Source organism: Schistocerca piceifrons, chromosome 4 (assembly GCF_021461385.2).
Source record: "Schistocerca piceifrons isolate TAMUIC-IGC-003096 chromosome 4, iqSchPice1.1, whole genome shotgun sequence".
NCBI lineage: Eukaryota > Metazoa > Arthropoda > Insecta > Orthoptera > Acrididae > Schistocerca > Schistocerca piceifrons.
Window position 1 is genome coordinate 78,840,089 of NC_060141.1, and position 24,643 is coordinate 78,864,731.

The window sequence follows — 24,643 nt, forward strand, 5'->3', positions numbered from 1 at the left end:
CGATGTTCTCTGATGCTGCATTCTGTGTCATTGACTAGCAGACTACCACAATATGGCCTTTTTTCCAACACTTACAACAGATGGCCCAACATTGGGGACACACTGACCTCTCATGTTGGGAGTAACAAGACACACACAATGGCAACATGCAGCAGTGGCTGGAGCGATGTTTACGTGCTGTGCAGAATTGGCTGGTGTCCACCTTCATTACATCGTCTTCCCCATGTCATCAGCTGGGCCACCCTGCACCACTGTAGCTTGCACCATGCTTCCAACTGCCACAGCTTCTTCAACACAGTACTGCTGTTCTCAATCTCGTACCAAAGTTGAGCCAGATGTGAGGTTCTGCATAATTACTCGTCCCGTGTGGTAAGTTCCATTCTTCGTAGCTGCCATCTCATTGTCGCTGGAGATGTTACCGAACCACTCTCAATCCAGCGCCCTCGCAGCTGTTTGTCAAAGAAGTCGCTCATATGAAGAGCAAAGTGTGCTGGAGCTCCGTCCTTCTGTAATCACACATCATCCTTTATTCCCTTGTCTCAGACCTGAGTTGTTAACCACGTTTGCAAAATGGGCATATGCGAATTTCCGTTCACGTACCCTTAAAAAGAGTGAGTCGAGAAGTTGCCGTGATGACATCTAGACCCCTCTGACAACGTGAGACGAGTTCGTTTCCAACTCTTTCACATAAAGGGCATTTTCGTTAGATCAGGAAAACCAAATTCTTCCTGTGCGAACTGCGATCTGTCACACATTCGTTGAAATGGAACACTTTTGATCGAAAGCGGCCATTTTGAAAAGTAGTAAGAATAAAAAGAATAAACTAAACGAGAAAAAGGGGAAAGTGGTTACGATGCCGTTCCATGGAACTGTCAAACAGCGTCCCAGACAAATAATCTAATGAGGTACAACTCTGAAGCATGATGTCGTTAAAAAGATAAACTAGTAACAAACATCGGAAGGTTATAAAATACACTGCGCGACCTATGATGCAACTACGAAAAACCGGCTGTTTCGAACCATGTGTACGAAGCAAGCCATCTCCTTAAGGGAATAGAAGATGGCTTACAAAACCTGCACACGGAAAATGAAGGACGCAGATGTGGGTTGCTAGAAGAATTTTACTGAAGAAAACGCACACAATGTGCAAATGCAAAACAAATACAAAACTGAGATATTTTGTCTAATACTAGTTTTAATATTGACATTCCTCTTTTTCTGCAGTTTTTTGCGTGATATCTTTCACAGTGTTCACTGCAGGGTTCACACACACGTACTCTTCATTCAGCTAGTGGAATCTCTTGCTTTGGCAGGACTTGTGGTGAAAACCATGTGTTGTTTGTCGTGTTACATGCCGGAGTTCATAGTATAACTATTTGCATTCTTCCGTCATTACGGCGTCGAGCGAGAGAAGTCTTTCCAAATAAAGCTGTGTTTTCCTATGAGTATTTCGCGAATGTTTTCGTAGACCTTGGTGTTTGGCGAGAGCATCTGCATTCTGATGCTTTCTATGAAGAAGGTTTCTTTCGTTAAAACGTAAACCATTGTTTAAAGTGCTGTCTTCCCAATGCCCAGGATTCGTTTCATGTAGCAGGATTTGACTTTCTGTAATGTTACGCCGTCGTTGACTTTTAGTTTGTCCCAGATTATGTGGATCACATTAGTTGCTATTGGTGCTATGGCCCTATAAAATAGTCTCATTGCCGGTTTTATTGAGAGTTTTTGAGGCCGTTGGATGTTGTAAATTGCTTTAATTGCTGCTGCTGCTCTTTCTTTCACGTGGTTGTAGAATGATGTTAGCGTGACTCCGAGACATTTGTATTTTGGCACCATTTCTAGCAGTTTGTTTTGAAGAGCCAGCGTGTCTTTTGGTGTGAGTTAACCAGCTCTTCTGAAAATCTGTTTGGTTTTGCTGTGATTTATTTGTAAATCCGTGTATTGTATGAGTGTTACTGAGCTGTCCACGATTATCTTTGTGACGTCTGCTGTCACGCTGTCGGACTGATCGAGACTCCCTGTAGTACTCCGCTTGTTTATGTTAAGCTCTTGGATACGGTGATGTCATCAGATATTTGGATGATGTTGTATCTTAGGATGTCTGGAAGTACTTTCATCCCCTGGTTTGTGTCACAAATTAATAGGCTGAGTTTTCGGTTTAGTGTTGCTCTGTTGATAGCGTCGAAGGCTTGCTGTAGTATGTAGACTACAAAACGTTTTTACGTTGATGGCTTAGTGTGTCTTGAGATTGCTCTGTTAAGCAGTTCGCTGCCTCTAAGGTGCTTCTTCACTTTCTCAAACCACATTTGTTTTAGGGTATCCGGGCATCTACTTCAGCGGTAAGCCTGCTAGTGAACATATCCTTGAAAATTTTGAAAGATGTGTTTTCGATGAGCCCGGGTTGCAGGTTTCTCCTTTCCCTTTGAAAAGGATTTTTATCTTGGATGCTATAAGAACTAGAAACTACAGTTCATGAAAAGAAGCACGGCAGTTTTTTGAACGCGCAAGTGAGAGACAACGGAAAGGTATTTCTTTGCGGCTGTTATTTTAAAGCAGATGCGTAATTAAAAATTTGAAATCCTTCTTTGACGAAACAGCTGGAAGCTGGCGATCGTAAACGAGAGCACTCAAGTAACGTCTTTGGAAATGAGCGAACGTAGGTGACCAATAGAATAACATTATCGTTGAGCCGATATTTGCGCTTGCACAGTGATAACGCGAACATGTTAGTTCACAGCTACTTCCAGACACTTGAAGAAGCCACAGCTTGAAACGTTTGTTGGAGCCCACATCAGATCAGGAAGCGGCCGATGTGGGGTGCGACGGCTATCGACTCAAGTCGACGATTTTACTAATAGATGGTGACCCACAGTCTAAAGCCTTTTCCATCTATTTTTTACGAACACCGCAAATGCGTTGGTATACTTCTTAGTGCTTAACCTAGTGAGCTGATTTTGACAACCTGGTGATGACAGCATTGTCTCTGGAAAGACGTTATTCAGCTGTGTGTAGGACTTAAAAACGGTTTGATGCTGCCCGTTGTTGCTGTTAGATAAGAAGCAGTCAGTGAAAACCAGCTAACATTTTTCCGTGGAGGCACTGGTCTTCTTCTCTCACACTGGCTCTTAACATATGTGGCGATTGCTTTTGAAATGATAAACAGTTTACTTACATTTTAGATGTGTCCTGTTTTTATTTGAGTGCCCCTTACAGTTCCAAAAAATCACCTATGGCCACGACATTACTTTGGTGCGTATCACAGGAAGTTTTAAATAATGTTCGTCCTGCGCTTCCATCGCGGAAACTTTAGATTGCACCTGCATCAGCTATTATCGACTGAATCACCTCTGTACGAGTCCCTCGCCGAGGAGGACACCGATATCATTTCCATAATCATTATCATCATCATCATCATCCGGCCGCAACTATCACAAAAACAGCTATTAGTGGAGAGCCAGGTGGACAGCAATTACCAATTTACCTGACGACATTATTAAAAACTAACGATGTGGTGATATACAAAAATTTATTATTTTGCTCTTTAACCTCTGCGCAAATTATATATATATATATATATATATATATATATATATATATATATATGTGTGTGTGTGTGTGTGTGTGTGTGTGTGTACGATATGTTCGGAGGACAAAAACTAAAAAAAGTCCAGAACCTAGGGAATACGTCGCTCTTTTGTTACTGTTTTTAATAGGAGATATCTACAGAATGTTGTTGTTATGGTCTTCAGTCCAGAGACTGGTTTGGTGCAGCTCTCCATGCTACTCTGTCCTGTGCAAGGTTCTTCATCTCCCAGTACCTACTGCAACCTACATCCTTCTGAATCTGTTTAGTGTATTCATCTCTTGGTCTCCCTCCGCGATTTTTAGCCTCCACGCTGCCCTCCAATACTAAATTGGTGATTCCTTGATGCCTCAGAATATGCCTTACCAACCGATCCCTTCTTCTAGTCAACTTGTGCTACAAATTTCTCTTCTCTCCAATTCTATTCAGTACCTCCTCATTAGTTATGTGATCTACCCATCTAATCTTCAGCATTCTTCTGTAGCACCACATTTAGAAAGCTTCTACTCTCTTCTTGTCTAAACTATTTATCATCCATGTTTCTCTTCCATGCATGGCTACACTCCATACACATACTTTCAGAAACGACTTCCTGACACTTAAATCTATACTCGATGTTAACAAATTTCTCTTCTTCAGAAATGTTTTCCTTGCCATTGCCAGTCTACATTTTATATCCTCTCTACTTCGACCATCGTCAGTTATTTCGCTCCCCAAATAACAATACTCATTTACTACTTTAAGTGTCTCATTTCCTAATCTAATTCCCGCAGCATCACCCGATTTAATTCAACTACATTCCATTATTCTCGTTTTGCTTTTGTTGATGTTCATCTTATATCCTCCTTTCAAGACCATGTACAGAATACGTTCGCGTATTGCAAGTCTTTGAGTTACGCAGATGGAACTCGAAAGAGTTGTAGTGGCCAGGAGCTTGACCGGAGCATAAACTGAAACCAAAATTGATGAGCCTTGCGTGGCCATTAGTTGGCTTTCGTATGTGTACCTTCGGTCCAGGTTGTTTTGTAGTTTTTCTGACTTTTCACCAGCGCGAGTAGCTGCATTGTCAAAGATTCACTCTCCTTTGCTGGTGGTAGACTGGAATCGAGACCGCGGCCGAAGTTTTTGTACCTATCGAATCAACGTGCGAGGGCATTTCCCCAGTTCTGCCCTCGTCACTTGCAATGGTTGTTCAATGCAGCACTGGTATGCAGGATTTGCTTACCTGTCTGTCTATTTCTTGTTAGAACCATCGTCATATGTATGAATTTCAGTGGCTCCTCTGAACAGGCGGGGGTGCTAGCTCTTTCCCGCAGCAAGAATAAGCGTGTTGGCGAATTTTATCACCTGCAGTACCGTTAATGCTCCACGACCTGGTATTGATAGACGGTGTGGTCATTCTAACATGGAGTTTATTCCTCGTGTGCAGGTCATTCTGTATACTCACGACATTTGGAACAGCTCCTTTTTGTCCTTTGCCGACACTCTCTGATGTTCTTGGACGGTTTGTAAATAAGAAATATCAATGTCTGTGTTATTAAGAAGTACGACGCAGTGTTCCTTCCGACATGCATAACACAGGCATTGCTATTTCGTATTTATTCGCCGACACCTTGCCCTCGACTTTTAACAAATATGCCGTTCCCGGAGGATAATATACGTAATATACGAGAGCAGTTTGTAGCACGAGTATGACATATGGAAGTTTGGGTGTGATCGTGGTTTGTGCACGGATAGCTGAAGCGGTTAAGGCGACCGCTCACATAAAGCGAGAAATCCGGGTTCGAGTCACTAAGCGACGCAAATTTTCCTTGTCGTTATTCTGATATACAGCGAAAGGTGGTTTATATTCACAACTGCTAATACATTTTGTAAATATCCTTCACGCTGTGTGCGCAGTATACGGCCAATTCTATCATCCTGGAGATGTACGGTAGAAAGGCTGTGCCCGACGAAAGTTATCATGCCCGTTCGCGCAAGGAACGTCAGAAATACATTTAAACAAAAGTCGGCCAAAGATTCCGAGACGAAACCGAACAGCAATACTTTCGTGAAGGCCTCGTCGCTACTGCTGTGGAGGCCGAGTTTGTGAGTTCTTGAAATGGCTTCTGGTGCAGTACACCGCTACGCTAAGACAATTTCTCCCTGCCACTATTACACAGCTGTGCCCCAGGGTCAAGTAACAGGATAGGAGAACGAAGGTTCTACAACACTAACAAATTGTAACAAAGTCACACAAATGAGTTAAAATGTTTACTTATCTCAGAGACCTGTTGGATAATGAAGTCTGCAACACTGCTTGTAATATAACACAAAAAGGCCCTCAGTGGCTAAGTGCAAATAACCGTAGGTAAACTTCACAGAACATAGCAAATGCAATTTACAGTGACTGTCTGTCCACTTCTCAGAGTTCACTAAACGACGTTCCCTGTCTTAAGTCAGCCCTTAACGACAACCAAGTCGGCGAGAGCTACTCTTCTATCTTCCGAGTAGGCTTCCGTCCGTTGTCGTCCAGTCATTGGCGGATTGTACTCGGCTGGCAGTTGGCCGAGGCGAAGTCGATATCTTCATCCTCAGCGCCGCCCTTGGAGCTGGTGGAATTGGCAAGGTTGAGCTGGCAATTGGCGAGTCTCTACGGCACTGGCACCAGCTCGCATCTTTGCGCTTGTGCTTTTGCCCTGGTTGTGTCTTGTTCGGACGGCACAACAAATACAGCGAACCATCTTGAATCAAATAATGAGACACGGGTGATATCGCTCGGCCACAGCGCTCGGCTACAGAGTGTGCAAATTCCCAGGGAGTGGATGGTCCGGGTGTGGCCGGCAGAGGCCGCGAGCACATTTCCGGCCGAGCCCGGCCCACGGGATAGCTGCGCCGCTGCGTCACCGCCCGCTGCGAGCGGACGTCGCTGTGCCGGCCGAACGCCAGCGCAGTCACTCTTTATTGTTACTTTTGTGTTTGTCTTGGTCTTAACTTGTCAAATCGCTTTTAGGGGGTAGATTCCTCAATAAAATTACTAACATCATGAGAATTTTTCGCTCATTTTCCCTTTTGAAGTAAATGAAAATCTTATTTTGCTTATTAACCAAACAAAAGGGTTTAATTGCTTCGGTACATAACGGAGACGGAGTAGCTAACACAAGTGGGAGATAGTACGTGGTATCTTATACTGTACTAGTAACCAGTAGAAACAATGAATTCAGCTTCTTTGACTGCTAGGAAACGCTACATATATAAAGAGCTCAAAGCAGAACAACTACTATAGTAACAGAATCACAATCTTTTGTAGTTGTAGACCAGCGTGGCTTTCCTTATACAGTCAAGCGAAACAGGTTTGACTAGGAAGAAAAAAAATCGCATGTGCAACATCAATAACACGTAATTTCTTTATGAGATAAACAGTGTACGAATACTTGTAGGGTTTGGAAGTTTATGGCTGTGTACAGGTGAGTAAACGTAAATTATGTTATACAACAAGAATTGCGCTTCGTTGTATTTGATGCATCATCAGTGACCTGAAACACATTGGTGTTGTGCGTCGTTACTGAAATTTCGAGAGAACAGTTTCCGGGAAGACTCCGACAACGTAATGCTTCTCCCACACATATCTCGCGAAATGACCACGACGAACGTTTTAAACATTTCTGGCACCTTGATTCAATAATTTTTTTTTCGGTCACTAGTTGTTAGTGTCTACGTGGTATGCGCGCGCGTTTTGCAACTATTTCACTACTTTTTACAGTAAGACGCAAAGTGTCTATAAATATTGATGTAAAAGAAAAATTGAAACAGAGACGGAGTTTCAGTATCACGATCTAATATGAACAATATAAAACAAAACAAATTGCAGTTACATAAATTCTAAATATGAATCGTTATTGTAATAATAGTAGCAACTGAAATCGACAATTTCACAATAGTAAAGAGTAGAGATATTAATGGTGACACTTTTTAATCCGTGTGACTGTTAATTAATTCCAAAGCGATATTACGTTTGAGATGCGAAAATGTAACGTGCTCCTTTGTTGTCGCTTATCAATGGCAGCGACACGGTGGCTGCGTGAACGACGCGAGGGCAGCGGCGGCGAGTTTTCAGGCTGCCTCGGGCGGCAGCTGTTCGTCCCTGGGTCGGTGACCCTGGCCGCGGACATGACCTGCACAAAATGGCCGCGCGCGCGCACGGCTGCCAACAGCACAGGCCGCCGCGCGAGCACGTCAGTCGCCCCTCGGGCCCTCGTGCTCGCGTATGCAGCGCTCCACGTCCTCACCGTTCACTGTGCTGTTACGGGAAAACGCGAGTTATTAGTGTCCGTCATAGTGAATTATGTTGCCGACGGTGGTAATAATCACGAAGAAATGTGAAAATGTGTCTCGTGAGTGAGAATGGAAGTGCTGCACTGAAAAAAAACTGTGCTCCATTGGCTGCTTAACGTCAATCATTACGATGGAAACCATGTGCTATCAGATGTTTGGAAGGTGGGTTGTTAAATCTTAATTTCTAATGCTTAATTATATTGCATTCGGTAGTATGCATTTCACACGCCTGGAAACCTTGGACGAACAATGAATGTCTGTTAAGGTGATACAAATCCGTGAAGCATCTGCCATTGCATCATGGTTTAGTTTTGCCGTAGTCGTATTTTTGTGACGTGACCAGGGCTATTATGGCATAGTCACTTGATCTATATTCTTCATTCTCCACGCGTAACGGATGTGGTTTGGACATTGTCAACGTGAGCAAGACACACCGTAACTAATTCACTGTAGGTAAGTCTTCACCCTATAGTAAGTGACACGTTCCATACCTTGGAAACCAAAAATTCTTTGTCTTCCTGGGCCAGTAACTATAAATGCGAGAATAACTCTCCATCCGAAATATAAGATGGCTATGCGAATGTACCTAATACTGTCCTAGATAGCGCAACAGGTGGAAATACAGAGATTACTTTATTGTAACAAACACAAATGCTAGAATTATCGTTTTCCTTTTAAGCAGTACTGCAATAAGGAATAATCATTTTTTCACTAGAAATTGAATTAAGTGACAGCAGCGACAAACGGTAAATCGAAGGTCACTCTCTGTATATAGCACGCAATCGTGCGACTAGTTTTATCTGCGTTCGCGGTATTCTTATCGCAGGCGGCTGTTACTACGGGCGCCTGTTTCGCGAAGTGCAGTTGTGGTGGCAGCCTTGCGGACGTGCAGCTACTGCAGTGTTGGCCATGTTGCCACGACCTATCCCAGCGCCGGCCCGCATTCCGTCCACAAAAGCGGACAAAAAGAGGAGGGGGCAGACGCGTTGGCGTCATCCTGTGACTTCAGCATTTCCTGGGAACCACATCCCGCGCACGTATTCGGCGCTCTTATGACGTGTGCCGAAATTAATAGCGAGTAGAATGATACGTGTGTGGGAAACAGTAACGGAACAGCATACAGCTTGTCTGTGGTACTGCCAGCGCTGCAGCATGCTGTAGCTAATTTACGTTCTCTGTTCCTGTCCATAGACAGGCAGCTTTTATTGTTTCTAATCTGTCTTCTACGTTAACTAAAAAAAAAAAAAATCCGTCCCCTAGAACGTAGAACTACTTAAACCTAACTAACCTAAGGACATCACAACACCCAGTCATACGTTAACTCACTGAGTGGCTTTGACCTTCAGCGACAGTAGCGCGAACGCGTGGTTCAGGGCCAGGAACAACAGCATAAGAGTATTTGCAACAGATTAGGATCCCAAGTGAACGCGAATGTATGATCTTAAAGTACAGATTTTTGCTCATGTCTAAGAAATGAACACTAGAATTGTTTTGAAGAAGTGTTACGTACGTTCTATACCAATCTTACAGTACGAAATAGCCATCGGATATTGAATTACACAGTACTAGACATCGTTCCACCTCGAAGGGCAGATGTAGCTGAAGAATTTGTCATCGGCCAGTTAATTAAGAAACCCGCAAACTGTTAAGCCTTAGTCGTTAGTATCGTGCTAAAGAAGCAAGTATCAACCACGGTTTTTCTAAGAAGACAGTTTTGAAAGCACGCCGCTGACACAAAACGAGTGAAAGGGTTGGGAATCATATTTGACTACATTAATAGGATCCATTGAAAAATGTAACGTAAAAGCGTAGGAATATTTCAAGGATTGTTTTTAAACCACACAACTAAACACTGTTTCAGGATGACATGTGTAAGAGCTTTTTCAGTGCGGTTGCTCTCAGTCAGTAAACAGTACGTTCATTTCAACTACCCAGAAAATCTAAAAACATTGTATAAACCAGGGTTGGCGAGTCTCTGTACGTTTACGTGCCTTTTTTCAAGGATATGTTTAACACGGCCATGACGTGCCTTCAGACTAATCGCAGAACTAAATTTCTTTACTGAAACTACTATTTTTTGCCTTGCTTATTTTGTACAAGTTTATAATATGACAGTGAATAAATGCATGCATATTTTAGTATTTGATAGCGCATAGAAATTTCTACTCTTCTGATAAATGAAAGAAACTAAGTACTTTCATATTAATACCCTTTATCTGCAGTCAGAAATAGAACTGTTATACAGCTATCTTAAAATAAACATTTTTAGTTTATCGAAACGAAAGAAAAATTAATGTTATTTCTGCTGTTGCAAATCCGATGCCAAATAATGTATATTAGGTGTATGCATTGTAACTTTTAGCGTAATGCAAGCTGAGCTCGAGGCAATTCGATCTTAAAAACAAATCAGATTGTAAATATCTTTAATTACAGACCACTGATGGAGCTTTACCTCAATAGAGCAAAACACGTCTGGCGAGGAAAACTCGCATTTTCCATTTTCTTGTTACTGTAGGACAATATGGCCACACAAATGAAGAATTTAATTGACAGTCGGTTTTTTTAGCGCCTCTTTAATGTTATTCATTTCAGAAAATAATGACTCATAGACATAGGTAGATGAAAATATTGTGAAGATAGCAAACGGCAGCTTCCTCAGACGGCTGTGTATGTTCGGAATTGCATTCTCCAATTCCATCATTTTAATGTTGGCCCATTTTTTGCTCATATTGCCTTATAGTCTTACTAATTCGGTTACTTCTGTTCTTTTCTTGTTTCGATAAATTTTTTTGAGTCCAAATTGAATTAAACTGGAAAACAATCAGCTACATTTTATGAAACTTTCTGGCAGATTAAAAGTGTGTGCTGGACCGAGACTCGAACTCTGAAGAAAGTTTCATATCAGCGTACACTCCGCTACAGAGTGAAAATCTCATTCTAGCTACATTTTAATTTCCAACTAGACTTAGACAAGTTCAGTTTATCAAGTGAAGAAGTGACACCTGGGTACATAATAACTTCTAGTGTTCCCAGTAACTCTTTAAACTGAGAAAATCTGATTAAAAGTCTCCGATTGAAGACTGTGCCACCGAAGAATATTCCTCAGTGACTCTCCCCTTCATCTGGCTTTTTTTGCAGTTCAGCCTCAAAAGCGCGAATAAGATCATTGATAACAATAACTGGATTGTTTGTGGCTTGAAGCTTTACGTTCAAATTCTAGAAATGCTGGCAGCATGTCCATGAAAAAACATGAATTTTTGTAAGCCACGTAACTTCATCTAACAGTGTTTGTTGCACAGTTTTTCTCCCATTTTGTGAAAACAGCCTCATTTTTTCCAAACAATCGACAAATCTAAGTACGTTGCCGCGGCTCAATCAGTGTATACTCCACTCAATCAGTGAACATCCTTATACATCATTAGGCCATTGTACAGAGTTGACTTCAACTAACAACACTTCGAATTTTCTTTTATTAGAAGCTTGCGACGATACAACGTTCAGTATTTTTTTGTGACAACGGCCTTTATACACTGAGGTGTGATGTAAGTCATGGGATAGCGAGCGATATGCCCATACATGGATGATGCTAGTATACGTGCACGAGGTACAACATGGCGCAGATAAAAGTAGCGAGGAAATGCAGTGAAATTACAGAAACGAAGAACTGATGTAGACCTACCCTTTATTTACAGTGAAAAATATAGTGAAATATACCATTATAGAAGATGTTGAAAGTGACCCCCTGCAAAATCAATGCACGTCTAAGGATATTCAGATACATCCGTGTAAAGTTCGGATATCGACGGCGGCAATTTCACGGCTGATGATGTCTTTCATTTCCTGTATTGTGTGAGGAATTGTTTCATAGACCTTGTTTGTCAAGTGTCCCCACACGAAAAAAATTACATTTTGTTAGAGCCGTCCAACGTGATGGTCACAAATGTTTGCTAAGAGGGACTCTTTCCAGGGATACCTTAGACATGTGGCGTGTTGCCCCATCTTGCTGGACGAAACTGTAGTGTCTTTCATATTCAGTGAGTTGAGCACAAAAGTGTCAATAATTTCCATATATGTAACCGTGCTGAGGGTAGGGCTGTTGATAAAATATCGATATATCTATATTTTTTTAAAGTATCCGTATTTATCGTGATATCTTTTCCTCCGATATATAGTATATCGATAACGAAATGGCAATATCGAGTGCTGATATTTTTATTTTATATTACATTTCTTTCGCAATTTCCTGTACATATTTGAAATTGCAGTAGAACATAATTTTGCCTTCCCAGTGTGAAGGAAGCTTACTACTTTTTGAGATTTCAACACATCCAGTCTTTCTCCTTGACTGTCCGGAAGCGTCATAGGAGGCACAAAGAAGTTCGATCGCACTGAGGGTGGTATTGTGAATGGAATAAGAAGGTGTGAAGGATAGCACGTCAGTTGCGTTAAAAAAAATTTGTAACGCATCTAATGTACTATTTCTTCACATCGGCATTCTTCAAAAACAGCTGCTGTAAATACTGAACAAAAATGTAAATGACAATTCGCGGCGTGTGGGTACGTGGGAGGGTAAATGCTGACGTAATCGGCGCGTTTGGAGAAACGAAAATACAGGGAAGACGACATGAAGTGTTCCGGATGAATCCGACATGTGACGAAACCGAACGACGGACCCATCGGACACCTTTTATTGTGCCACTTAAATGCAGTTACCATTATTAGCAAAGTGGTTATCGCCAAATGCGAACGTGCATTGAAATTCTTGCTCTGAGGGAGATAAGCAGCTACTAGCTTGTTGATGTACAGAATATCTAATAATAGATCCGTACTTAAATATACAGCTCTAAAACCAGCAGTGTATTTACAACGTGCAGCCGATATTGTTATAGGCTCGGGCGTCGATGTTTTTTCCGTCTATACATCGATACTTTTTCGCTATATACCGAGGGCCTATAGTGATATCTCTTTATATATCGATATGTCGGATTCCCGATATTTTTAAAAATATCAACAATCCTGGTTGAGGATAGTGTCACAAAATATCGTTCCAATAATGCGCGTTCCAGTTACACCGAATCAAAGGCTGTTGCCGAGTGCCTCGTTTTCTGTGAATTCTCGTGACCGGAAAGATGAAACCATGGTTCATCACTCATGATGCAATGGAAAGGGTCTAACAAAGCATCGTCGGAAAGGGTCTAACAAAGCATCGTCGGTGTTATTTAAAAGCCACGCACAGTAATCAGGACGTTCCTGACTGTCACCCTCCTGTAATTGCTGTAGAACCGTCGAACGATATGGCATCAAATTAAGACTTTTCAATATGCGCTGGCAACTCCTCCTACTTACATGCACCTCTTGACCGAATTTGCGAATAGTCTTCTTTGGGCTCTCAATAATTCTACGGCGAATGTCAGCATTAACTTCTGGTGTGCGAAACTGAATGAATTCTGTATCGTTTTACATTTTGCGTAGGTCTGTAGGTGCGCCAATTTTTATACCGGCTGTGTATTGTCTCTTAGCTGGTTGTCCTCTGTCAGGATACCTGACCCAGAAAATTTCGCAAGTTTCCTTAATCGAACCTGTTTCCACACTTGCTTCCACAATTTCAATTCTTTCTTCTGTCGTGAAAGTCATTTTGCAAACCGCAAAGAGAAACGTCTAACTTCACGGATGAAATAAACTGAAATGCTGAGCGAAGAATACTAACAGTCAATCCACAGTGTCAACAGTGTGCCGAGATACCAAACTTCAGGCATTGCCTCTCACCACGGACAACGCAGTGGCCGACGGCCTGCACTTAACGACCGAGAGCAGCGGCATTTGCGTAGAGTTTTCAGTGCTAACAGACAAGCAACACTGCGTGAAATAATCGCAGAAATCAGTGCGAGAGGTATGACGAACGTATTCGTTAAGACAGTTCGGCGAAATTTGGTGTGAATAGGCTCCGTCAGCAGATACGGACGTGAGTGCTTTTACAGACAGCACGACACCGACTGCAGCGTCTCCCCTGGGCTCGTGACCACATCGGCTTGACCTTAGACGACTGGAACTTGGAGACTATTTGCAGCCAGACAATGATGGAATTGTAATGGATGACAGTGCACCATGTCACTGTGCTACATTTGTTCGAGATTTGTTTGATGAATATGCCGGACGTGTCGAGCGAATGATTTGGCCACCCAGATCGCCAAACGTGAATCTCGTCTAACATTTATGGGACATAATCGAGAGGTAAGCTCATGCATAAAATCCTGCACCGGCAACACTTTCGGAGTTGTGCACGGCTATAGTGAGAGCTTGGCTCAGTATTCCTGCAGGGGATTTCCAGCGACGATTTCAGTCCCTGCCACGCTGGGTTGCTACACTGGGCAAAAGGAGGTCCGACACGGTGTTAGGAGGCATCCCGCGATTCCTGTCACCTCTGTGTGTAGTGCATACATCTCCTTCTCCCCCCTCTGAGGCAACTTCTTCCTACCCCCAATCTGCCTGTTCATGTTGTCGTTCCATGTCTACCTGTACATTTCCTACTCTGTCTCTCTATCATCTCCTTACCACTCTCTTTGTCCATATCCTTCTCCCCCTGCCTATCAATCCTCTCCTTCCGCATTTCATTTTCCAACTGCCCATTACCTGTCTACACATGGACAGAAAGGAGGTCAGTATCGGTCGTAACATCATCTGTCTTTTTTAAAATTGCGTATCTAGGTTTCAGTTAAGAGTGCAGCCATCATCAGTGTGTTATAGGTAGTCAAGTACACTCAACATACTTACAACAACACATATTTCAGTGTAACGTAAGCATATACAAGCAATAGGGGGCACCTTCCACCTGCGTCCTGCAAGTCCCCCTCTCTGCCCATATCCCCCTCCCCCTTTCTTTGCCCGTCTACCTCGCTCTCTCTATCGGTCCATCTCCTCCTCCACATTCCTGTCCATCGCCTTCTCCCCCCATCTCGGTCTGTTTACCTCCTCATCCCCTCATTTCTCCGCCCAGTCGATCCTTCTCCTCCTCCTCTCACTAGCCATCTTCTCCCTCCCCTCTCTCCCTGACCAACCATGCCCATGGAAAGATGTAGCCCCTCTCCCCTGCGAGGCATGGCGATACTACCCTCACAATAACCGCGTCTCTCTCGCTGTCCATCACCTCCCCTCCTGTCCATGCAGGCCATCAACAGAGGAAGTGGCTTACAAAACACCCGTTCGGCCTATACTTGAGTATTGCTCGTCAGTGTGGGATCCGTACCAGGTCGGGTTGACAGAGGAGATAGAGAAGGTCCAAAGAAGAGCGGCGCGTTTCGTCACAGGGTTATTTGGTAAGCGTGATAGCGTTACGGAGATGTTTAGCAAACTCAAGTGGCAGACTCTGCAAGAGAGGCGCTCTGCATCGTGGTGTAGCTTGCTGTCCAGGTTTCGAGAGGGCGCGTTTCTGGATGAGGTATCGAATATATTGCTTCCCCCTACTTATACCTCCCGAGGAGATCACGAATGTAAATTTACACGGATTCGAGCACGCACGGAGGCTTTCCGACAGTCGTTCTTCCCGCGAACCATACGCGACTGGAACAGGAAAGGGAGGTAATGCAGTGGCACGTAAAGTGCCCTCCGCCACACACCGTTGGGTGGCTTGCGGAGTATAAATGTAGATGTAACTGCCCTCCTTCTCCTTCCCCCTTTGTTCTGTCCACCTCATCTTCTCGTCTCTGTCACAATCTATCACCTCCTTGTCTCTCTGCCCAAGCATGCCCTTCTGTACTTGAAGAGGTCAATAAAGCACGCTGACAGCACTCCAATAGCAACACGTCTGTCGAGCAGGGCAGCGTGTTCGCCAGTGGCTGAAAAGAGTCATGTTTTTGTGTGTATCTCTGCTCCTAGTGGAGGTAGAAGGTCATGAAACCGTCAGTGCTGATGCTTGTTCGGATTGCTATTTTTGTGCCAGATTTATTTGAAACCGTTCCAGGGTTCGGAAGGATATCCCAGATATACACACATACACTTTGTTTTATACATATGAGGTCTAACGCTACGCAATGATGTAATGGCATCACGAGGTAAGCCCGTCTCCACGAAGCTGAGTCTTAGGCATTGTGAATGGCTTGCTGCAAGCCCATCCCAGTGAAACTCTTAATTTGGTTTTTATACCATAATAGTGTGCATCCTCTAGATCTTCGGTTGTCGACTTTTCTTGTATAATTGTTCTTTGCACTATCATAATGTGGCCAAAATATTTCAGCTGATTTTGGTTGACAAGGTTCGACTTTTTGGTACTGAGCAGCCTCACGATCGATACATTAGGTCGATGTGCTGTTCGTGAAGTAATCTATAGCACCACATTTCCAGAGAATCAATCCTATGACGATACACCTGTTCTCCTGCGTAGCTCGTGATGAGGAAGATTTAGAGTTTGGACGAAGGTGAGTTTTGTTCTGCCAGTGATGGAGGTGTCCTTTCAGATAAGAGCAGCTTTTGCCATAGAATTTCTCGCTATCAGAATGCGCCTAACGGATCTGAGTCTCGAAATCTCCAGTACTAGTGACAACAAATCATAAATACACGAAGCGACTGACAGCGTCTTAGCCAGCAAGGTCGTTGTAGTGTTGATTTCAAGACCCATTCTCTGGTTTGTTTGATCAACCTTTCCAGTTGATACTCGTCTGTTGCAGCTTCATACCTGAGAAATGTTAATTTTCCTGTCACGTACAACGATGCCGTTATAACGCTTTTATAAAACAGATGAAATATTTATGTAGCGTTTTTCATTAAGTACTCTACATAGCTAACTGCATCGTCAACTTAAGTCTGCCAGATTCATCTACGACATTAATAGAAAGGACCCCGACAAGTTTCCTGGGGCACGCCTGACGTTAGTTCTACGTTTGACTCACCATCGAATATAACATGGGACTGTCAAAACTTGGATTTTGAAGATGATTAATTTCGCCTGCAGTATTATCTTCAATGTTTCCTGTGTGAAAAACTTGAGATTCGGCTCTTCTCACTACCGTTACGTTACGCAGCGTTGCAGACACTCAGCGGTACATTTGCTGCATATGAGCAACATGTCTGCATAGAGAGCGCATACTACTACCTGAGCTCTGTCGCCCACAGCAGCGTTGCTGAACAATCTTACAGATGTACACTTTTCGTTATGAAATGGTTTAATTGAAAATCTCGCTTTGTTGACGACTAATTAGAAGATTTATGTTCCAGTTCAGACACTTGGTAAAATTCTGTACATTACATTTCGTACGTACGTAACCTTGGAACGCTCAACACGGTTTTCGTGCATCGTACTGGTGCATCCTCGTGGGACTGCTAGGCAAACGATCTGAGTCATTAAGTGAAGTGTTCACCGAGATATGTCGAGTATCTTGACTTGATTTTTCCACATTTGCAAATGGTATCACAAGTCGATTATAGTATGTTTCGAGAACTTCAACACCTTCGCTGCAGACCTTTTGCGACAAGTCTGTTTCACCACAAAATTTTATTTTGCTAAGTCTGCTGTTGTCTTGTCGATAGAAGCACTGCAGAAAATACACTCCTGGAAATTGAAATAAGAACACCGTGAATTCATTGTCCCAGGAAGGGGAAACTTTATTGACACATTCCTGGGGTCAGATACATCACATGATCACACTGACAGAACCACAGGCACATAGACACAGGCAACAGAGCATGCACAATGTCAGCACTAGTACAGTGTATATCCACCTTTCGCAGCAATGCAGGCTGCTATTCTCCCATGGAGACGATCGTAGAGATGCTGGATGTAGTCCTGTGGAACGGCTTGCCATGCCATTTCCACCTGGCGCCTCAGTTGGACCAGCGTTCGTGCTGGACGTGCAGACCGCGTGAGACGACGCTTCATCCTGTCCCAAACATGCTCAATGGGGGACAGATCCGGAGATCTTGCTGGCCAGGGTAGTTGACTTACACCTTCTAGAGCACGTTGGGTGGCACGGGATACATGCGGACGTGCACTGTCCTGTTGGAACAGCAAGTTCCCTTGCCGGTCTAGGAATGGTAGAACGATGGGTTCGATGACGGTTTGGATGTACCGTGCACTATTCAGTGTCCCCTCGACGATCACCAGTGGTGTACGGCCAGTGTAGGAGGTCGCTCCCCACACCATGATGCCGGGTGTTGGCCCTGTGTGCCTCGGTCGTATGCAGTCCTGATTGTGGCGCTCACCTGCACGGCGCCAAACACGCATACGACCATCATTGGCACCAAGGCAGAAGCGACTCTCATCGCTGAAGACGACACGTCTCCATTCGTCCCTCCATTCACGCCTGTCGCGACACCACTGGAGGCGGGCTGCACGATGTTGGGGCGTGAGCGGAAGACGGCCTAACGGTGTGCGGGACCGTAGCCCAGCTTCATGGAGACGGTTGCGAATGGTCCTCGCCGATACCCCCGATACCCCTAATTTGCTGGGAAGTGGCGGTGCAGTCCCCTACGGCACTGCGTAGGATCCTACGGTCTTGGCGTGCATCCGTGCGTCGCTGCGGTCCGGTCCCAGGTCGACGGGCACGTGCATCTTCCGCCGACCACTGGCGACAACATCGATGTACTGTGGAGACCTCACGCCCCACGTGTTGAGCATTTCGGCGGTACGTCCACCCGGCCTCCCGCATGCCCACTATACGCCCTCGCTCAAAGTCCGTCAACTGCAAATACGGTTCACGTCCACGCTGTCGCGGCATGCTACCAGTGTTAAAGACTGCGATGGAGCTCCGTATGCCACGGCAAATTGGCTGACACTGACGGCGGCGGTGCACAAATGCTGCGCAGCTAGCGCCATTCGACGGCCAACACCGCGGTTCCTGGTGTGTCCGCTGTGCCGTGCGTGTGATCATTGCTTGTACAGCCCTCTCGCAGTGTCCGGAGCAAGTATGGTGGGTCTGACACACCGGTGTCAATGTGTTCTTTTTTCCATTTCCAGGAGTGTATGTTTGCGCCAGGGACTTGGCTTGGGGTCACAGCGGAAACAATGGCAGTGTGCTGGTGGGAATTAAAAGTATTCCAACAGGCAGACGATTTCGAAAGCACTCGTATTCTTAGAAGGCGTTTGCTCTGTACGAAATCCGGCAATATTGCAAACGTAAATACATCGTAATGGGCTACTTATCGACGGCTGCAGCAGATTGAAAAATAAAATGCGTGCTTCAGTTATTCCATATTTAAGTCCGGTACGAGTTAGACGATCGCGGTGCAAGAAGACTGCATTGTGTTTCCATCTTTACTGCGTTGTGTTTCCGTCTTGATTGCATTTGCCGCATGCGTGTCGTGATATCTTTTTGGCAAAGAGCGGTGAAGCGGCAAGGTATGTGTTGTTTGCAGGTATTGAGCAATGATAATGTAAGTTACAACTTTGAAAGGTATTTAATCCATGTTTACATTTATATAGAGCAGCAAAATATCGTTTACAGGAGTGTATAGTGACAAATGCTGGTGATACATTATGTCAGCTTACAGCAAGTATTTCTCTCCTATTACTGAGTAACCAAAGTAAATGTATACATTAGGAAGATTGTAAAACACTTTTTGGTGCTGTAACTGACGATAACGTTTCACATCTAGTACTCTGCGCGATTAGCCTTTTTGTCTCGCCACTGTCTCCGGAAAGGACGTCACATGTTCATGTTATAAAAATAATACAAAATGCAAACAGAACGATATCCCCTAATGTTCACGATGATGACATGACCGTCGGCACGTGTAGGGAAAATACACTACTGGCCATTAAAATTGCTAAACCAAGAAAAAATGCAGATGATAAACAGGTATTCATTGGACAAATATATTATACTAGAACTGACATGTGATGACATTTTCACGCAATTTGGGTGCATAGATCCTGAGAAATCAGCACCCAGAACAACCACCTCTGGCCGTAATAACGGCCTTGATACGCCTGGGCATTGACTCAAACAGAGCTTGGATAACGTGTACAGGTACAGCTGCCCATGCAGCTTCAACACGATACCACAGTTCATCAAGAGTAGTGACTGGCGTATTGTGACGAGCCAGTTGCTCGGCCACCATTGACCAGACGTTTTCAATTGGTGAGAGATCTGGAGAATGTGCTGGCCAGGACAGCAGTCGAACATTTTCTGTATCCAGAAATGCCCGTACAGGACGTGCAACATGCGGTCGCGGTCGTGCATTATCGTGCTGAAATGTAGGGTTTCGCAGGGATGAAAATGGTTCAAATGGCTCTGAGCACTATGGGACTTAACATCTATGGTCACCAGTCCCCTAGAACTTAGAACTACTTAAACCTAACTAACCTAAGGACAGCACACAACACCCAGCCATCACGAGGCAGAGAAAATCCCTGACCCCGCCGGGAATCGAACCCGGGAACCCGGGCGTGGGAAGCGAGAACGCTACCGCACGACCACGAGATGCGGGCTCGCAGGGATCGAATGAAGGGTAGAGCCACGCGTCGTAACACATCTGAAATGTAATGTCCACTATTCAAAGTGCCGTCAATGCGAACAAGAGGTGACCGAGACGTGTAACCGATGGCACCCCTGGGTGATACGCCAGTATGGCGATGACGAATACACGCTTCCAATGTGCGTTTACGGCGATGTCCCCAAACACGGATGCGATCATCATGATGCTGTAAACAGAACCTCGATTCATCCGAAAAATTGACGTTTTGCCATTCGTGCACCCAGGTTCGTCAATGAGTACACCATCGCAGGCGCTCCTGTCTTTGATGCAGCTTCAAGGGTAACCGCAGCCATGGTCTCCGAGCTGATTGGTCATGCTTCTGCAAACGTCGTCGAACTGTTCGTGCAGATGGTTGTTTTCTTGCAAACGTCCCCATCTGTTGACTCAGGGATCGAGACGTGGCTGCACGATCCGTTACAGCCATGCGGATAAGATGCCTGTCATCTCGACTGCTAGTGATACGAGGCCGTTGGGATCCAGCACGGCGTTCCGTATTACCCTCCTGAAGCCACCGATTCCATATTCTGCTAACAGTCATTGGATCTCGACCAACGCGAGCAGCAATGTCGCGTACGATAAACCGCAATCGCGATAGGCTACAATCCGACCTTTATCAAAGGCGGAAACTTGATGGTACGCATTTCTCCTTCTTACACGACGCATCACAACAACGTTTCGCCAGGCAACGACGGTCAACTGCTGTTTGTGTATGAGAAATCGGTTGGAAATCTCTCGTCATGTCAGCTCGTTGTAGGTGTCGCCACCGGCGCCAACCTTGTGTGAATGCTCTGAAAGGCTAATCATTTGTATGTCACAGCATCTTCTTCCTGTCGGTTAAATTTCGCGTCTGTAGCTTGTCATCTTCGTGGTGTAGCAATTTTATTGGCCAGTAGTGTAAATAAATGGCGGATTAAGCAGAAATTCGATGGAGCTCGTGTATTGTAGTCGTGGCAAGAGAGGAACTACATGGATGGGGTTTATATCACTGTCGTGATTTATGTCGAATTTATAACTACACTATTTGATGAAAAGTACCTGGAGGGCTCTAGGTAATACTGTATTAACCACTAGATGTCACGAGAGGAGTTGCGGCAGCATGAAAGAAGCTGGGGGAGTCCGGTGTTGTAAGTAAAGAAGCAGCGACAGGAGGACGGCTCGGTCAGGGCAGCTCAGTGGCTTCGCACGAGCACTAGCCGTTGTATCGTCAGCGTAACAGATCCATCAGGGATATTTCATTCCTTCTAAAGCTGCCGGTGGCAACTGTCGGGGATGTGATTGATGTGGAAACGCGAAAGAAGAAACAGATAAACCAAGACCAGGTAGACCTCATGAACTGACAGGTAGTGACTTCGAGCTCTGCAGTGAGTGATAATAGAAATCGCATGAAATCAGCGGAAGGAATCACTCGCGAGTGCCAAAGTGCCACCAGCAGTCCAGGTAGTACAATGAATTTGCGTTTAAAAAAAAAAGAGAGAGAGACTGGGATACAGTGGTCAAGCAGCTCCGCATGAGCCACATTTCTGCAGTCCGTGCTTAGGGACGCTTGAGGTGGCGTTAAGAACGACGCCACTGGACATCGTATAAGTGGAACCAGTCGTTTGGAGTGATGAATTACGCCGTACCCAGCGGCAATTCGATGGAAGGGTTTGTGTGCCGAACTTCTGGAGAACATTACCTGCCATTATGGGTATATTGCCAACTGTGAAATAAGGAGGAGATAGAGTTACTGTATGGGGGATACTTTTAGTAGTTAGCGTGTGATCGCGTTATTGCGCTTAAGGAAAAGTAGAAGAAGAGTCCGTACACAATGTTCGTTAGTATCGGCATGACACCGCAAATCGTCATAAAGCAGCATCTGTAAGGCAATGGTTTGTGGACAGTAACTTTTGTGAAGTGGACACGGACAAGAGTCCCGACATGGACCCAGTGGAATACCGTTGGCATGAGAGAGAATGTCGATATATCCCAACGTCCAACGTCACTACATTCTCTGGTTTCGCTTCTTGAGGAAGAATGGACTGTCACTCCTTCACAGACATTCGGAAACGTCATTGAAACTATCCATAGAGGACTTCAAGCCGTCATAAAGGTGAAGGTTGGACACACGCCTTACTAATGTTCACTGACAGGTGCCCGGGTACTTTTGATCAGACAGTAGTGCTCCGGACCAAGTTAAAGCTCCGTGTCTAATTTCCACAGTGTCGATCGGACGTTGTCCATTGACAGAAATTATGTGTCGCATCTTTTTCTTCTCCTACTGAAGCAATTTCTTCCGTAAAACCTCCAGGTCTGAAATCGTTGGGGAGGGGTGTGCTACCGTAGCTGTCTAAGTAGCGATAGTCCGGCGCCAGTGTCACGGAGCTCTAAGGGGAGTAGGACGTCAAACGGCGAAATAATTTTCTTTAAATGTGAAATTTTGTCATTTTCACTTATTAATGGCAGCATTAGTTGCTATAGGTACACTTTTCTTCATAAGTAAGAGAGATTCTTCGATGAATTTTGCACAGCATACAAACCATACTTACAGGTGTGTAAAACTCTAGAATTTTCCAAATATATTAAAAACTGTGGTAAAAATTGAGGTAATTAACTATAAAATTTGTGTTTTTTCTAAACATGACGTTTAAAATATAACAGTTCATTCATTTTTTCATAAATTAAATAAATTCTACAGTTTCATACACCTGTAACTATGGTTTGTATGCTGTGCAAACGTCATCGAAGAATCTCTCTTACTTAGGAAGAAAAGTGTACCAACAGCAACAAATGCAGTCATAAGTAAGTGAAAAAATGATGAAATTTCACATGTAAAAAAATTGTTTTGCTATGTTTTCGAACTTCCAGTGCTATGAATGTGAATCCTTAATCCTTCCTAGTGATGCTGACAAAGTTTATTGACTTTAATTGTAAAATTATAGTCACTGGAAATTAAAATGTCCTGTGATGCCTCTGCTGCTCCAAGTCGGCCTGTTTGACGTCCTACCCCCCTTAAGGGAGTAACCGGAAGCGTCCTTGCGAGTTTCATTACAGAGGGCGCTATTCTGAACAGGGGGGAATTCTGCTGAATAACATTTCAATGAATCATGCGTTCAGGAGCTGTTAGCGTCCAGTACCTCTCACAGGGGGTAATTTCAAAGGCACGCACACTATTTTATTAACAAGAGATTCTCTATAACAGTAGCAACAGCATGTCACTCCTGTATGACACATGATGTTTGCCAGTTTTAAGGCAGTTGGTTAATTAAACTGACTTAGTCGTAATTTAATCTACACAGTAAAGAGGTGTCCCAAATGAACACCTTATATTTATGGATAGGTGATGTGCAGTATAGGTTTGATGAAATTTGTTACGGGACTTCGAGCGTCATTAGTTTACTTAGGAATGTTAACGTAGAGAAGAATTTTACGATATTGATGGCAGCTGCTGATGACTGCTTCTTGTCCTGTGAATTACATAGTAGTCTTTTCAGTCCCAGGAGTTATTCGTGCCTCATCTCTGCCTCTGTTCTCTGCACTCACTAAATTTCATCAGTAAATCTGTCCTTGATGCGCAACGCCTCTCTTGTAGCGTCTGTCAGTGGAATTTGTTTAGTATCGGCGAAACGTTCCCACGCAGGCTAAACGATCCCGTGATGAAACGTTTCGTTCTTCGTTGAATCTTCTCTGTCTGTTCTATTATTCCAACCTGGTGGGCGTCTCCCGACTGACGATCAATATTAAAGAATCGGTCGAGCAAACGTTATGCAAGGCACGTTTTTAGGGAATGAGTAACACTTCTTAAGACGCTACCAATGAATCAAATCCTGGTGTCCCTTTTCCTGCAGTTTGTTTTGTGTGGTCATTCCAGTTTAAGGAGAACCGGATGATTATTTAATTAGGCATTTTACAATAGTTACTGTTTACCCTGATTTTTAACTAATTGTATTCAAACTTTAGTGTATTTTAAGAACTGCATTATGCAATAGACTGTTGTGACAAAATATTTTGTGAGACGCTCGCTTTCGGTCAAGGATCAGACCCTCAACAGGGTCAAAATCCACCTCAGCTAAGCATTTCCGTAATTGAAATCGTTGTTACCAGATGTACATATGCCTCTGAGGTTAAATGGATATGTTACATATATACAGCGAACATCAATGATGGAACAATGTATATCTGACAACTGTTAATCCAGTACCGCAAATGCTTAGCTGAGATGGCATTTGTCCCTATGATGTTCTGATCCTAGACCGAAATCGATTGTCTCTAATAAAATATACCGTTACATCAACGTATTGCATAATG

At 44.0% G+C, this 24,643-nt stretch overlaps 1 protein-coding gene across 3 annotated transcripts in view; it reads left to right on the top strand.

Annotated features, from left to right (window-relative positions):
• LOC124796417 overlaps positions 1 to 24,643 on the top strand; it is a 523,416-nt gene that overhangs the window by 200,104 nt on the left and 298,669 nt on the right. The window contains exon 1 of one of the 3 annotated variants that reach the window (XM_047260594.1): positions 7,814 to 8,056. The exons of the other annotated variants lie outside the window; for them this stretch is intronic. Within the exon in view, the coding sequence (XP_047116550.1) occupies positions 8,025 to 8,056 (32 nt within the window). The 5' untranslated portion in view covers positions 7,814 to 8,024. Of the gene's footprint in view, positions 1 to 7,813; positions 8,057 to 24,643 lie in introns of those variants that run through there. 3 annotated transcript variants of the gene reach the window in all.